The 14,862-nt window shown below is 68.7% G+C and overlaps 4 protein-coding genes across 4 annotated transcripts; 2 read left to right on the forward strand and 2 right to left on the reverse strand.

The window, feature by feature from the left end:
- Positions 1–219: 219 nt before the first annotated feature.
- Positions 220–3,044, reverse strand: RRAS (RAS related). Its single transcript, XM_051989818.1, has 6 exons — positions 2,850–3,044; positions 2,254–2,341; positions 2,049–2,151; positions 980–1,088; positions 754–872; positions 220–556 (listed from the first exon to the last, which is right to left on the reverse strand). Exons 1-6 carry the CDS (start codon positions 3,027–3,029, stop codon positions 466–468), a joined length of 690 nt encoding a protein of 229 aa, XP_051845778.1. The 5' UTR covers positions 3,030–3,044; the 3' UTR covers positions 220–465.
- On the forward strand, positions 3,036–4,429 carry LOC127557625 (uncharacterized). The gene is made up of 2 exons (XM_051990936.1): positions 3,036–3,999; positions 4,102–4,429. Exons 1-2 carry the CDS (start codon positions 3,335–3,337, stop codon positions 4,427–4,429), a joined length of 993 nt encoding a protein of 330 aa, XP_051846896.1. The 5' UTR covers positions 3,036–3,334.
- On the forward strand, positions 4,333–11,021 carry SCAF1 (SR-related CTD associated factor 1). Its single transcript, XM_051989755.1, is given in 12 exon segments — positions 4,333–4,425; positions 5,552–5,683; positions 5,761–5,818; positions 5,908–6,002; positions 6,086–6,186; positions 6,262–6,383; positions 6,473–6,650; positions 6,652–9,215; positions 9,347–9,429; positions 9,509–9,739; positions 10,425–10,553; positions 10,631–11,021. Coding segments are annotated over 11 exon segments (3,879 nt in total). The 5' UTR covers positions 4,333–4,425; positions 5,552–5,557; the 3' UTR covers positions 10,823–11,021.
- A 327-nt stretch (positions 11,022–11,348) lies between these two features.
- Positions 11,349–14,600, reverse strand: IRF3 (interferon regulatory factor 3). Its single transcript, XM_051989795.1, has 8 exons — positions 13,745–14,600; positions 13,298–13,471; positions 12,872–13,084; positions 12,727–12,796; positions 12,550–12,645; positions 12,088–12,471; positions 11,892–12,010; positions 11,349–11,615 (listed from the first exon to the last, which is right to left on the reverse strand). Exons 2-8 carry the CDS (start codon positions 13,457–13,459, stop codon positions 11,433–11,435), a joined length of 1,227 nt encoding a protein of 408 aa, XP_051845755.1. The 5' UTR covers positions 13,460–13,471; positions 13,745–14,600; the 3' UTR covers positions 11,349–11,432.
- Between the last annotated feature and the right edge of the window lie 262 nt (positions 14,601–14,862).

Consider the following 14,862-nt stretch of genomic DNA (forward strand, 5'->3'; position numbering starts at 1 on the left):
GTCCCCAGTTTGCCCTAAGCGGAAAAAGGGAGAGGGGTGCTCCCACAGAGGAGGAACCGGGCCTACTTCGGGGGCCCCCTTGGGGCCGGAGGGCTGGCGCCTTGCCCCTGGGTGGCAGCCAGAAAGCCTGGGCCAGCTGGTGGTCCGCCAGGGACTCCGGGGCCTGTTCTAACCTGGCCGGGGGTCCCTTCCCCAGGAACTGACCGCCACTCAGTCTGGTTTCGGCAGTGACGTTTATTGAGAGGCTGGGTGGCCGAGGCAGGAGGGGAAGAGTGTGCTGTGACGAAGGCACCGGGCGACCCCAATCCAGGGGCCCCGGCCGTGTAGTGTGTCCGGACCTGAGGGGAGGGGCTTTCGGGCTTCCTCCCCATAGCCGGCCAGGCCATCGGCCCAGAGAGCGAACGGGCCCGTGGGCCCCGGGCAGCAAGGCGGGTACAGAGCCATCTTCGGTCCCGGGCGCAGAAGTTAGAGGAGGAGGCACGGGCAACCGCCGTTCCCAGCTTTCTTCCTAGGGGGCATGGGGGGGCTGGGGGGCAGCTCCTGCTCCTGGTACTTCCTGTGGAGGGGTGCTTCATTTAGAGGAAGCAAGAGGGACTAAAGGTGGGCGGGCGGGCTGGGGGCGTCCTGGGGAAGGGCCGGCCGGGGGCTGGCTTCCCGGGAGAGGCAGTCGGGGGAGCCCATTTTGTTCACTAGGGCTGGGGTGGGGCGGTAATTCCTGGGGCCCCCAAGGGGTGGAAGACGACCAGTTCTCACCGGACGGCTCGGACCAGCTGTTCAAAGGCTTCGTCCACGTTGAGCCGAAGTTTGGCCGACGCTTCGAAGTAGGCTATGTGTCTGGAGGCACAGAAGGCCGAGGCCTCCGAGCGGGGCACCTGAGGCAGTGGGGAGGACGCGGGCTGAGCAGCTGCCTCTGGGGGCCGTGGGGAGAAGAGGGGGCTCCTCTTGGGGCCTGCCCTTCCCTGGCTCCCAGGGTTCCCACCTGTCTGTGGGTCTCCAGATCAGCCTTGTTGCCCACCAGCACGATGGGGAAATCATCTCTGTCTTTGACTCGGAGAATCTGAGTATGCAGCTTGCCTACTTCGTTAAAGCTGAGGTGGAAAGGCCAGACGGGAGCCAGCAGGCAGTTAGACCGGGCTCACTGCCCCCCCCCGCCCAGGTGCCAAGGCTAGCCCACATATCACTGCCTCCCTAAGTGTCAGGGCTAGCCCATATACCACTGCCCTCCTGGTGCCAAGGCTAACCCACATACCACTGCCCCCCTAGGTGTCAGGGCTAGCCCACATACCACTGTCCCTCAGATGCCAAGATTAGCCCACATACCACTGCCCCTCTGGTGCCAAGGCTAGCCAACATGCCATTGCCCCCCCCCTAGGTGTCAGGGCTAGCCCACATACCACTGTCCCCCCCCAGGTGTCAGGGCTAGCCCACATACCACTGCCCCCCTAGGTGTCAGGGCTAGCCCACATACCACTGCCCCCCCCAGGTGTCAGGGCTAGCCCACATACCACTGCCCCCCCCAGGTGTCAGGGCTAGCCCACATACTACTGCCCCCCAGGTGCCAAGGCTAGCCCACATACCACTGCCCCCCAGGTGCCAAGGCTAGCCCACATACTACTGCCCCCCAGGTGCCAGAGCTAGCCCACATACCACTGCCCCCCAGGTGTCAGGGCTAGCCCACATACTACTGCCCCCCAGGTGCCAAGGCTAGCCCACATACCACTGCCCCCCAGGTGCCAAGGCTAGCCCACATACTACTGCCTCCCCGGGTGCCAGGGCTAGCCCACATACCACTGTCCCCCCTTGGTGTTAAAGGTAGCCCACATGCCACTGTCCCCCGGTGCCAAGGCTAGCCCACATACCACTGCCCCCCCAGGTGCCAGAGCTAGCCCACATACCACTACCCCCCCTTGGTGTCAAAGGTAGCCCACATGCTACTGTCCCCTCAGGTGCCAAGGCTAGCCCTTCCTCCTCTTTGGGTTCCAACCCTGTGCTAGCCAGCTATTTGTCTCGTGCACCCCTTTAGGGATTGGGGCAGCTGGGGAGCTCACCTCTGCCGGTCATTGATAGCATACACCAGCAGAAAGCCATGACCTGCCCTCATGTATTGCTCCCTCATGGCCCCAAACTCCTCTTGCCCGGCGGTGTCCAGGACTGGGGAAGGGCAGAAAGGGATTGGGGGGGGCTCTACCTCGCAGCTCCCCCACCCGCCAGCCGCACCTCGTCCCCCCTTCCCCCAGTCCCCCTCCCCCTCACTGTCCAGCCGGGCCGGGACGCCATCCACACTGCACAGTTTGGTATAGGAGTCCTCGATGGTCGGGTCATAGTCGGACACGAAGTAAGACTGCGGGTGAGGGGTGGGGAGTCAGGCCCCGTTCCTCGCGTTCCTCTTGGCCTGGGCTGCTGGAGTCCCGGGTCGGCCCGTCCCTCTCTCCTCCCCAAGGCTCTGCATGGTCCGGTCCCTCCCTCCCCAGCCTGGGATGCGGCCAGATCCCGCTGTCTGCCCTACCCGGAAGGGGGGAGCCCTCCCGCCTCCAGCTCCTGCTCCCACTCCCGCCCTTCCTGCCCGGCCCTCCTCCCCTCCCCCCAAGCCAGGGCCAAGGCCAGGAACGGGATCGGGGTGGGGACGTGGGGTGGGGTGGCTGCTGGGTGGGGGGGTTGGCAGGGTCCGGGCTGGACGGTGCCAGGGACGGTGGCAGCGAAGGAGGCGGAAAAGAGGCCCCGGACGGGCAGAGTGGTTTGTGTGGCACGTGTGGAGGAGGCGAGGGCAACCCGGGGGCGGGGCTCCCGAGGAGCCCGGGGCTGGGGTCGGGGTCGCCCGGGCTGGTGCCCCGGGGGGCGCCCTCCGCTACCTGGATGAACTGGATCGTGAGCGCGCTCTTGCCCACGCCGCCGCCTCCCACGACCACCAGCTTGTGCGTCTCCCCGGCCGGGGCCGGAGCCGAGGCCGAGAGGGTCGCTCCTGGACGGCCCCGCCCGCGCCCCAGCCCGGCTCCGGTTCCGGCCGCTGCCGCCGCTGCTACCCCGCTCATGTCGCCGGCCGCTGCCGCCGCTACCGCCGCCGCCGCCTCGGGGGCCCAGGGAGGTGCCCGGCCCGGCCTGGCCGGGGCGGAGCCATGCTAATGATGACGCGGGGGCGGAGCCATGCTTAATGAGCCCCGGAGAGCGCTCGGGGCTAAACTACTAAGTTCCAGGTGGAACGTCCGGGGTTTGGTGGGGCGGAGCGACACCGACGCTGCCCACCAATGGGAGGCGGAACGCTTAGGGCTATGTTAATAAGCTCGTGAAATTTCCTGGCCTGGGCGGGGCCGTGCTAACGAGGGTCTCGCGTCAGTCAATGTCGGGGCGGTGTCCTTGTCCACGGAGGCGGGGCCGTGTAAAGGAAGGTTCCCTTCGGGCCAAGCTAAAGGGGATGCACAGAGAACTGACCGGGCCCGGGGGCGGGACTATGCTAATATGGTCAGAGCTTCGAATCGATCGGTATCCCGAGGGGCGGGTTTATGCGAATGAAGGGGTGGGTTCTTGCTCTTGGCTGGGTCGTGAAGTCATCGCATTCCAAACTCATGAGCCGGAAGGCCAGAGACTGGAGAAAGGGGCGCCGGGGTCCCCAAGGTGTGGGGCTGGGCCAAACTTCTCAGCCTCCAAATATTTCCATCCTCTCCCTCCGTATCGGACTGGTTCTTACAGGAGAAAACGGAGGCCCGGAGAGGGAGGGCTAGGTCAGAGTCGCCCATTCTGCCCGTCACAAATCGTTCTATCTGTAAAACGCTTAGTAAAAACTTTTCCCTTTCATCCCTCCCTCCTTCCTTCCCATATCCCATCAGGGCCAAATCCTCTAGGATGGGGCGCTGAGATCCCTGGGGAGAGAAGAGGGTGGGAGCCGAGGTTGGGTGAGGCCGTGCACTTTGATCTCGCTGCCCCTCCACCTCGCTTGACTACGACTCCCGAAGGCCTTTGCCTCAAGACTTTTGCTTCCTTACTTCCGGTCGCGCGCAGAGCTCGGTGAGGTTAAATTGGGAAGTGGTGGTGGTGGGGAGGGGAGCGCTCGATGCTGTCAGCCCCACCTTCCTTCCTCTCTTCCTCCCTCCCACCCTCCCTCTCTAGCTTGGCTCTACTTTCCCCCGCTTCCGCGCGTCAAGAAACTACGGCTCCCGGCGGGCCCCGCGCGCCACGCGCTGCCCATCGGGTAGCGCAGTTCTCCGGCCGGCTGCTCTGGGCGGGCGACTCTTTGGTTGGACTGCGTCTCCCGACGTGCCTGGCGGCAGCGCGCGCCCGGCCCCGCCCCACCCCGCCTTGCCCCGCCCGCTCCGGGGCCCCTGAGCCGCAGCCGGAGGAGCGAGCGAGAGGAGATCGAGACGAGAAGAGAGAGAGAGGAGGAGGCCGCGGAGGCGGAGGCGGAGGCAGGGGAGGAGGAGCGGCGGCGAGCGGGTGAGGGACTGCGGGCCGGGGGAAGGGTGGCCGGAGGGACCGCGGGTCGGGGCAGGGGGAGGCGCCGAGGCCCAGGCCGTCGCCGCCGCCGCCGCCGCCGCCGCCGGGGTAAGATGGCCGCCCGATCCAGGCCCCCGAGCGGAGCAGCGCCGCCGCCGTCTACGCGGCCGGACGGCGGAGGCCGGGGGGAGGGGCGGCCCGAGCTGGCGGCGTAGACGCGGCCTGGGGCGCGGCCGGGGGCTAGAGGAAGCCGCGGCTGAGGGGGGCGCTCATGGCTGTCGGAACAGGGGCCGGCCTTGAAGCCCCCCATCTTCGGGAGTCCCCGGGGCCGCGTCTGGGCGGATCTGCAGCCGCAGCCTGGGAGACCGAGGGGGCCCCTTACTCAGGTCTGGGAGCGGGATCACGTGGGCTGCCCCCTCTGGGTGGGTCCGCGCGGCGGGACAGGTGTCAAGGAGAGGGTTGGGGGGCCTGAAGGCCGGGCTGGAGGGTGGGGGCTCTGTGCTGGGGAGCTGGAGGAGAAGCTACTGGACAGACACCATCGCCCACGGCGGGGGGCTTTTGAGAGGCTACCTGTTTTACCTTCCCCCCAAAACAGAAGACTCTGTCAGGGTCCCAAAGGACAGGGATTCGTTAGCGGAGCCCTCCAGATTCCGGCTCCTCAGCCCCCGGATCTCTGCTTCTGGGGAGGGTCCCTGCAGCCTGCTGGGCTGGGGTCGGGGCTTGTAAACGCGGAAGGGGAGGGTTAGTCGGGGGAGGAGCTTAGGGTGTAGGGGGACTGGGGGTCGATGGTGGCTCAGGGAGGCTTCCCCAACAGCGCAGTGGGGGGTCCGTGCGGCTTAGGCAGGCATCCCTGACGTCACGTGGGGGTGTCAGTGCGGGGAGGGCTCCCTGTGCTCAGGGAAGCAGCGCAGCGGGGCGCAGACAGCGTCAGGAAGGTCCGGGGGAACCCCTGCTTGGGTGTCAGAGCTCCCGGCCAAGTCCGGGTGTAAGCGGGGGCTGCAAGTCCGGGAGGGCTCGGGAAAGCTGCGCTGGGCAAGGGGGGTCAGGCGGGGTCGTCGGCGCAGAGCGAGGGGGCGTTTGGGAGGCTGGGACCTGCCGGCCTGCACGCTAGCCCCCTCCCCCCCAGGTGACCATGGAGGAGGAGGAGGAGCCCAGAGGCGCCTCGCCAGATGAGCCCCACGATGAGGCGGGGGAGGTGCCTGACGGAGACCCCGGCCTGGCCGCCAGCCCGGCCCCCTTGCCCTCGGCCCTCATCCTGGTGAGTGGGCTAACCGTGGGGGGGGGGGGGGCGTCCTGAGTCCCCCTTCTGAGTGCCTCTCTTTTCTCCCTTCTCAGCGGGCCCTCCAACAGGCCGTAGGGGGTTCACTGCAGGGGGAGCTGAGCGGTGAGAAAGGTAGGCGGCAGCAGGGGCCGGACCGGGGTCCTCACCTGCGGGGTCCCCCTCGTCTCCCACCCCTGACCCCCCCTCTGTGTCCCTCCCAGATGTTTCTCGAGCTCGGGGTCCCCGAAGGAAACGCTGCCGGAGCCCCAGAGCTGAGATGTGCCTCAGGGGCGCGGGCGGGACGGATGCGGCTGCCGTGAGTCTGGGGGCTGCCCGGGAGGTCGGGGGCTGTTTGCTGGGGTCCCCGGGCTGCGCCTTGAGGTCTGACTCTGGTTACAGGTGGTGGACCTTGCCGCCCGTAGCTTTCTGGCGGGGCTCCTGGGAGTGCTTGAGCCCCCCGACTCCTGGGTCCCCGGCCGCCCGGACCTCCCGGCTGTGGAGTGAGTAGGGTCCCCTGGGGGGTTGGGGAGGCGGCCGTGCCCGGCGGCCCCCGGCTGACCTCCTGGCTCCCACAGGGAAGAGCCCGCTGAGATGCTGGAGCTGGTGGCCGAGGTCCATCTGGGGGATGGGGCTCCCCTCTCTCTCCCCATCTCCCACCCCCTGCACAGCAGCCGGGCCTGGCGGGCCGGCAAGTCAGGTGAGCAGGCTGGGGAGCGGGGGTGGGGGCGGGTGGGGCCCCTCGGGGGGGCCCGCACCCCTCACACTGCCCCCCCAACCCCCTCGCAGGGTCTCTGCTGCAGCCGGGCCTCCTGGGCCCCGCCGGTGCCACAGCCCGTCTCCCGCTGCTGACCATGGGCACGGGGGACGGGGGGCCGGCTCCCCCGCCGGCCCCCTCCTCCACCTCCTCCTCCCCCTCCTCCTCCCCCCGGTCGTCCTCGTCCTCGCCCCCGCCCCCACCCCCCCCCGCCCCCCGCCCCTCGCTATGACATCTACGACCCCTTCCACCCCACGGATGAGGCCTACTCCCCGCCGCCCGCCCCCGAGCAGAAGTACGACCCCTTCGAGCCCACGGGCTCCAACCCCAGCTCCTCGGGGGGGACGCCGTCCCCGGGGGAGGAGGAGGAAGAGGAGGAGGAGGAGGAGGAAGAGGAGGAAGAAGAGGAGGAGGAGGAGGAGGAGGAGGAGGAAGACGAGGAGGGCCTCTCGCACAGCATCAGCCGCATCTCCGAGACGCTGGCGGGCATCTACGACGACAACAGCCTGAGCCAGGATTTCCCCAGCGGGGAGAGTCCCGGACCCGAGCCCCCGCCCCCCGCGGGCTCCGGCTCCCCGCCCCAAGCCGACTCCACGCGAGTGGAGGGCGGCCCCCCGCGCCGGCGGGTCTTTGTGGTGGGGGCCGAGGCGGAGGCCGCGAGGGGGGAGGGCAAGCTGTCCCTGGAGGTGGTCACCACCGGGGCCCCCTTCCCCCCGGCGGCCCCACCCCTGGACTCCGAGATCGAGGAAGGGGAGATCGTGCAGCCGGAAGAGGAGCTGCGCTTCGCCCCTGTGGCCCTGTTTCGGGGAGCCGGGGGCCGCGCGCCCCGGCCCACGCCCCCTTCGGCCGGAGCCGCCGCCGCCCCGGCCGCCCCGGCCGCGCCACTGCCTCCTCCGCCGGCCCGGGGCCCCGAGGGCGACGACTTCCTGTCCCTGCACGCGGAGTCCGACGGGGAGGGGGCCCTGCAGGTGGACCTGGGCGACCCTGTCCCCGCCGCGCCTCCTGCCACATCCAGCGACCCCCGCTGGACCGGCCTGGATCTCCGGCGCAAAATCCTGACCCAGCGGCGGGAGCGCTATCGGCAGCGGTCTCCCTCCCCGGCCGTGACGCCCGCCGCCCCGCCGCAGCCGCCCCGGAAGAAGTCCAAGCGGGATCACAAGCGCGAGCCCAAGGAGCCTCCGGCCCCGCCGGCCCCGCCGAGCCCGCCGGCTCCCGCGGCCTGGGACCCCAAGAAGCACCGGTCGCGGGATCACAAGCCCAGCTCCCGGTCCTCGCGCCGCCGCTCACGTTCGCGATCGCCACGGCCGCGGTCATCCTGGTCCCCGAGCTCCGAGAGGAGGCGAGGAGGCCGCCGGTCCCGGTCCCGGGAGAAGCGGCGGCGACGGCGGCGAAGGTCGTCGGCCTCGCCCCCCCCGGCTTCCTCGTCCTCCAGGCGGGAGCGGCACCGGACCAAGCACCGCAGCGAAGGCAGCAGCAAGAAGAAGAAGAAGCGGTCTCGGTCTCGGGGCGAGAAGCGGGGTGGGGGGGACCCCGAGAAGGTGTCGGGGGCCGGGACGGAGCGGGAGAGCCGGCGGCGGGGGGCCGTGCCCCCGTCCATTCAGGACCTCACGGACCACGACCTCTTTTCCATCAAGCGGACCATCACGGTGGGGAGGGCCGAGAAGCCCGCCTCCCGCTCAGCCTCCTCGGCCGGAGGTCCCGCCCCGGCCTCGCCCCTGCCCAAGCGGGAGGTTCTCTATGACTCAGAGGGGCTGAGCTGTGAGGAGAGGGGGGGCGGGGGCGGGAAGGGGTCCGGCGAGAAGGAGCGCAAGCGGTCGGCGACCCTGGCCCCCCGGGAGAAGGGGCGGAAGAAGGCGGCTTCCGAGGGGCCGGAGCGGGAGCGGGACAAGGGCTCCAAGAAGGCCCGGCCTTCCTCGGGCAAAGAAACGGCCCCCAAGACCGCCAGCGGGGGCAGCGGGCGCAAGGTCAAGCTTCAGTCCAAGGTGGCGGTCTTGATCCGAGAAGGGGTCAGCAGCACGACCTCCGCCAAGGAGGGCGCCGCAGCCACGGCCCCCAGCTCCATCGGCGTCAAGTTCAGCCGCGACCGGGAGAGCCGCTCTCCCTTCCTGAAGGCCGAGGAGAAGGCCTCCGGCGAGCCCGGCAAGGGGGTGGCCCCGGGAGGCCCCAAGCTCAAGAAGGCCAAAGTCAAGGCCAAGGCTGGCCTCAAAAAGGTCAAAGGGTCAAAAGTGAAGACGAAAGGCACCAAGACCAAGAAGAAGAAGGCCGGCGGGAGCGGCGCCGGGGCCACCCTGAAGAAGTCCAAGGCCGACAGCTGCAGCCAGGCCGGCCCCAAGGGGGCCGAGGAGACGTCCTGGTCCGGGGAGGAACGGGCCCCGGGCAAGCCCCCCAGCCCCCCCACCCCCAAGGCGGCCCCGCCTCCCCCAGCGCTCACCCCTGACTCGCAGACCGTGGACAGCAGCTGCAAGACGCCCGACGTGTCCTTCCTGCCCGAGGAACCGGCCAGGGCCGGGGGCCGCGGCCGAGGCCGTGGAGACCAGGAAGACGGGGAGGAGGAGGAGGAGGAGGAGGAAGAGGAAGAGGAGCAGCCGGGTACCACCACGGCCTCCGGGGGCGGAGCCGGGGGAGGCGCAGGAGGGGGAGGCGGCGGAGGCCCGGCCGAAGCCGTGCAGGAGGACGGACCCCCGGCCCGGGCCCCCCAGCCCCCGGCCCCTCCTCCCCCCATGCCTTGGAATTTGCCGGCCGGGGTGGATTGCGCCACCAGCGGCGTGTTGGCCTGTGAGTCTGGGCCGAGGTGGAGGGGCTGGCTGAGGGGGGGGTGATGGAGAACCTTGGGGGGGGGGGAGGCGGTGCTGAGGGGGTGCCGGGCCCCTGACACGTTCTCTCCCCACATCCTTCTGCCTCCCCAGTGACCGCCCTGCTCTTCAAGATGGAGGAGGCCAACCTGGCCAGCCGGGCCAAAGCCCAGGAGCTGATCCAGGCCACCAACCAGGTGGGCACTGCCCGGGGGCTGGGAATGGGGGGGTTGAGGGGGCCCGAGCGTCCGCCTTCACACGCGCTCTCCCCCGCAGATCCTCGGCCACGCCAAGCCACCCTCGGCCCTGGGCGGGGCTCAGGCCCCCGGGGGGACCGTGCTGGGGCTCCCCCCCGGGCCTTCGGGCTACCTGCTTCACGGTGGGGGCGGCATGGGGCTGCCTCTAGGAGGCTGCAGCTCCTCTCCCCCTTCACCTGGAGGCTTGGCCGGAGGCCCTGACCGGCGGGAAGGCAGCAGCAGCTCCGACGGGCGGATGGACACCGACAAAGTGAGTGTCCCCGGAGTGGGGAGGCCGAGGGGGCTGGGGGCCTGACGTCAGGCTGACGAGGAGCCGAGCTAGGAGCCCCCGGCCGTCGCGGCGCCCACGTCCTGCCGGAGAGCGCTGGGCGCGGGGAGGCTGCCCGTAGGAGGTGGCATTTGAGGTGGGGCTCAAAGGAAGCCTGGGAGGTCAGTGGTCAGAGCACAGGAGGCGGGGTGCCCCAGGCGTGGAACGGCGGTGGGGGGGATGCCCCGAGGGTCAGGGGCCATGGGCTAGGAAGATCTCAGCGATTGGTACTGGAGCCCATGGCTGGGCGGGGGGAGTGGAGGCCGGTAGCCCCCCAGCAGCAGGTCGTCCAGGGTGGCAGCAGAGGAGGCGATGGCCCCGGTCCCATCTTGGATCTGGGGAGGGATGGGGAGGATGGCCGAGAGGAGGGGGGAGGAGGGACACACCGAACATAAGCCGTCTCCCAGGTGGTTTCCAGGCGGAAAAAACCAGCTGAAGATGATAATTGGAGGGAGAAGAGGGCCCAGAGCCGAGCCTAAGGGACACTGGGGGTCAGAGGGCATGACGGGGTCAGCGGGAGGAGGGGAGGGGAGGACCACCCGGAGCAGAGCCGCCGCGGGCTCCGTCGGAAGGCGGCAGGACGGCACTCCTTCCTCCCCGTGACCCCGGCCCGCCCTCTGTTTGCCAGTACCTGAAGAAGCTGCACACGCAGGAGCGGGCAGTGGAGGAGGTGAAGCTGGCCATTAAGCCCTACTACCAGAAGAAGGACATCACCAAGGACGAATACAAAGACATCCTGAGGAAGGCAGTGCACAAGGTGGGTGGGGCACCGTGGGGCAGGGGAGGGGGCGCCTCAGCCGGCCACTCGCGCTGATCGTCCCTCCACACCCCCAGATCTGCCACAGCAAAAGCGGGGAGATCAACCCCGTGAAGGTGAGCAACCTGGTCCGAGCCTACGTCCAGCGCTACCGATATTTTCGCAAGCACGGCCGCAAGCCTGGCGATCCCTCGGGGCCCTCACGCCAGTCCAAGGAGCCGGCGCCCCCCGACAAGTGCGGCCCAGTCCTGCCCGTGCCCCCACTCTGAGCCCCGACATATTTATGTCTCTCCTTCCTCCCCTCTCCCCCCCACTGCCACGGCTTGGTGGGATTGGGGGGCATTGCGGGAGGGGACCCGTCTGGCCCCGCTAGCCTTCTCCCCACCCCCCCAGGCCCACTTCTTCCTTTCTCTTTGTGCCCTCTACTCTCCAGCCCTAGTTAAGGATTTCATGAAATGTTACACCCTCCGGCTTTGTCTCCGGCCCTTTCTTTTTCTGGGGCTCAAGGTGGGGAGGGTACGGAAGGCCCCAAGCCCGGCTTTGCAGAGCCCCGCTCCCACGGAACCTGGGGGGGAGGAGAGCCACTTCTCCCCTGGGCCGGCTCCCAGCTACACGGCGAAGCCTAGCTTTCGGAGAGGTCCCCAGAGCCCACCGGCAGGAGCGAAGGCCAGGCCGGAGGGGAGATGAGGGGCTCGAGGTCCTTTAGCTGGGGAGGGACCTGCGGGCGGACGCCGGGACCCCCAGAGCCTCGCTGCGGGGAAGGCCAAAGACTAGATCAGAGGGCGACCGAAGAGATACGATAGCAGCCCTTTTATTTTGCAGAGAAGGTACAGGCTCGGGGGAGGGGTCAGGGTGGCTCGGCCCGGAAGGGGGGACCCGTCAGCAGTGAGCCCCGGACTCCCACTGCATGGTGTGGGTCAGCTCCTGCAGGTAGCTGTGGAGCTGGGCAGGCGCCAGGGACAGGGAGAGGCTGCTGGAGATGTGCAGGTCCACCTCTTCCAGGGAGGACGCTCCCCCGGCCTGCGCCACTTCGTGGAGCGCCCGCAGGGCGGTGGGCACCACCTGGAGAGGAGAGAGCGGCCGGCTCGAAGAAATGGCCCCCGTGCCAAGGGCCGCCCACTGCTCCACGGGTTCTCTTCGTTCCCCGCCCCCCCAGCAGCTAGGCCCCCTCAGAGCCTCCCCTGCTCACGGGCTGTTGTGGCAGCAGCCCCGTGGGCTCCGGCCCACCCCCTGCTTGGCACAGAGCTTGGCGCGAAAGTAGCAGAGCCAAAGCTAAGATTCCCAAACTCGGGGCTGGGCCCTGGAACGGGGGCAGCGGCCCGGGGCCTGTCGAGGCACCTTGACCATGATAAGCTTCTTGGTCCACGGCTGGGCTTCTGTGGGCCAAGCCTCCCCTAGGCTGAACCAGAGGGTGTACTGGGGCGAGTGGTGACTGCCTTCCAGGAAGGAGATGAGCTCTGGAGATACGCAAGAGGGGGTGCTCAGGGTCGGGCGCCCAGCCCTCCCGGGCCCTCCCCAGCCTCCCCAGCCTCACCGTTCACAAACTGGGAAATGTAGCAGACTTGCTGGCCGGTGCTCTCCTTGGTCACTTCCCTGCCTGTGGCCCCCGGGGCCAACTGCTCTCCCAGGGCCCAGTAGGCTCGACAGTGGCCCAGGCGCTGAGCCCGCAGCCCCGCCGGGGAGGTCCACAAGGCCAGCCCGGCCCCCAGGCTGCCCAGCACCCTGCCCACATAACGGGCTACCGCCTGATCAGCCAAGATGCTCCAGGGCTCGGGCAGGGCCAGGGCGGTTCCGGCCACCTGCGTCCTGGCCTCCGCCCCGGGGCCCGGCCCCACCAGCCGCAGGCCTTCCAGGCAGGAGAGGCACTCCCGAAGGACCTGGCGGCCCCTGTAGAAGGCCGTCACCTCGTACTCGGACTCTGGAGACAGAAGGGCAGGCCTGAAGGCCCCAGCTCCGGCCCGGCTCCCTCCCGCCTCCCAGCAGGCCTCCTACTCACGCAGGCCATTGGCCAGAAGCGCCATCAGGGGGTTGCTGGACGGGACCGGCTCTGGCATCTGGGGGAGCTGCTCCAGGATCGAGCTGGGGCTGAAGGCTAGGACGGGGAGCAGAGGAAGGGCTCAGCGCGTGCCCGCGGGAGCCCGGGTTCCAGGGACGCTTCCTCTCCCGGCTCTACCTTCGGGGGGCTGCTGCGGGGGCGGCTGCGGGGACAGGGTCAGCGTCTTCAGGATATCCTGTATGGCCTCCTGTGGGGAGAAGGGCATAAGTGGCACCCGGGAGCAGCCGGGCCGGGCCCACCCCTGCCCGGGCCGGGCCCTCACCTGCTCCAGCTCGGCTGCTCCGGGCTGGGGGCCCTCCCCGACCTCCGGCAAGAACTCGTAGATCTTGTGCGGGTTCTGCGGGTCCCGGCTGCAGTTGCTGAGCACGCGGAGGTTCTTCTTGCGGTCCAGCGCCGCCCGAAAGTTCCGTTTCCAGGTGGCTGGGTCGGGGGCGTCGATGCCAGGCCGATAGCTGCCGCTGGCCTCTGCCCACGCCTGCCGGGCCCAGGCGGCCGTGGGCTCGGAGTCGAGGGCGGGCCCCCCAGGAGACCGCCCCCCCAGGGGGCTGACCCCACAAGCCACGCCTCCGCCCGCAGGGGGCCTCAGGCGCACGCCCGCTCGCGGAGGCCACGCCCTCGCAACCCCGTCCCCTCTCTACCCTTCTCCCTCCCCGCCCCCCCTCCCCGCGCGTGTGTGGGGGCTCCGCACCTGGAAGATGCGGAAATCATCCTCCTGTAGGTCCTGGCGGAGCCCGTGCTTCCAGGGGATGTAGAAGTGCGTGCGCTCTTCATTGATCCACACGGCCCCCAGGAGCCCCGAGTCCAGCTGCTCCCGCAGCCAAGGAAGGATCCGCGGCTTGGTCTTGGCCATGACCCGGCCGGGCTGGGGGTGAGGAGGCCGCATTCAGCAAGGTGGAGGCCTCGGGGACAGCCCTACCTCCATATCTAGGGCTGGCGTGCGGGGTGGAGCGGGGGCCGAGAGCGGAAAAGGTTCGGGAAGCGTGGTCCAGGAAGTGGAGATCCCCGGGCCCATTCTGTGGATCAGGAAACTGAGGCGCCCACAAGAGCTGGGCAGGATCCGGACGTATCCCACCGCCCCACGGCTCGCGGAATTCCGACACCTCCCCACACCCTGCCCCTCCCCTAGAATTTTTACCTAGTTTTGGGCTGGGGGAGTCGGGCACCTCAGGGTCCCTCCTTTCCGTTGGGCCGCCTCTCTTCGCCCCCTCCCTGTCAGCTGATTCCAATAGGTCAATTCCCCCACCCGCTAGCAAAGCCAGGAGGGACGAATGACATAAATGACGCCCCGTCTCTGGCCCTGCGCGCGGAAGCCTAGGGACTCCGCCTGAGGAGTCCCTAAAAAGTTTGGGGGGGAAAGTTCCGAGAGACTCCACCCCCTGGTCGCAACGGCCTTGGGAAACTACAGTTCCCTTCCGTCCTTGCGCGCCGAGAAGCTTGTTCCTCGAAGTGGGGGCCCTAGTGCTTGCTGGTACTTGTAGTCTTTTGAAAGACGTCTCGACGGGGACGCTCCACCCTACCTCGTACCTCCTCCTTCCAAGTCCTAAGCTTGCAGTGTTGCACCCCCTGAGTCCGAGGCGGGCACTAGGCGCCTAGAACTCTTTTCACGTGCCTTTCCGGATTCGGACCCAGGAGGAACTGGAGCAGCGGGGGTTGGACGCCCTTGGCATCTCCCGCCAGTCTTGCCCTGGGTCGCCCAGGTTTTTGCAGCCCGCCGGATCTCTTTCCGGGTCCCTCCTCGTTCCCTTCTGTCTCTCCAAGGGTCTGTTATACGTCTGTCCTTCGGGTCTGCGTTCCCCCCGCCCCCATCCCGAGTCCCGCTTTCTCTCTTTGTGTCCCCAGATTTATATCTCCAGGTTGCTGCCTACATCTTGGGTCTGCCCCCTCTGCAATTCTCCATGTCTTTAGGCTCCCCGGCGTCCCTGCCTCCTTTGGAGACCATCTCTCTAGCAGCCCCCAACCCTGCTCGATCTCGGTGCTCCGAGATTGAGATGAACTTCAGGGGGGAATGGCACGACCCCCGGGGCTCAGAAATCCGTGCGGGCCGCTGATTGGCCTGGGCGGGACCAATGGATGGGACAAGTGCCTGACTCGGGGCTGACTGGCAGGGGGCGTATCGTGGGCGGAGTCCCGACTGGCAGGAGGGTTGGAGCACTACCGCCTCCTACTGTCCGGTCGAACCCAACGGGTAGTCTCGTTTTCTGGATCGCTCCCACTCCGCCGCCTTTGGCGGCTTCACGCCAATCAGAGAGGCTA

Source organism: Antechinus flavipes, chromosome 3 (genome assembly GCF_016432865.1).
Source record: "Antechinus flavipes isolate AdamAnt ecotype Samford, QLD, Australia chromosome 3, AdamAnt_v2, whole genome shotgun sequence".
NCBI lineage: Eukaryota > Metazoa > Chordata > Mammalia > Dasyuromorphia > Dasyuridae > Antechinus > Antechinus flavipes.

What these genes read in the sequence shown, in the direction of transcription:
- IRF3 (XM_051989795.1), bottom strand. Translation starts at nt 13,459, where the DNA reads ATGGCCAAGACCAAGCCGCGGATCCTTCCTTGGCTGCGGGAGCAGCTG. An exon ending in ATGATTTCCGCATCTTCCAG is followed by an intron (nt 13,085 to 13,297) that starts GTGCGGAGCCCC and finishes TGGGCCCGGCAG; the next exon opens with GCGTGGGCAGAGGCCAGCGG. An exon ending in GCTTCTGGCCAATGGCCTGC is followed by an intron (nt 12,472 to 12,549) that starts GTGAGTAGGAGG and finishes TTCTGTCTCCAG; the next exon opens with AGTCCGAGTACGAGGTGACG.
- LOC127557625 (XM_051990936.1), top strand. Translation starts at nt 3,335, where the DNA reads ATGTCGGGGCGGTGTCCTTGTCCACGGAGGCGGGGCCGTGTAAAGGAA. An exon ending in CCGGTCGCGCGCAGAGCTCG is followed by an intron (nt 4,000 to 4,101) that starts GTGAGGTTAAAT and finishes CTCCCTCTCTAG; the next exon opens with CTTGGCTCTACTTTCCCCCG.
- RRAS (XM_051989818.1), bottom strand. Translation starts at nt 3,029, where the DNA reads ATGAGCGGGGTAGCAGCGGCGGCAGCGGCCGGAACCGGAGCCGGGCTG. An exon ending in GCTATCAATGACCGGCAGAG is followed by an intron (nt 1,089 to 2,048) that starts GTGAGCTCCCCA and finishes TTTCCACCTCAG; the next exon opens with CTTTAACGAAGTAGGCAAGC. An exon ending in ATCTGGAGACCCACAGACAG is followed by an intron (nt 873 to 979) that starts GTGGGAACCCTG and finishes CCACTGCCTCAG; the next exon opens with GTGCCCCGCTCGGAGGCCTC.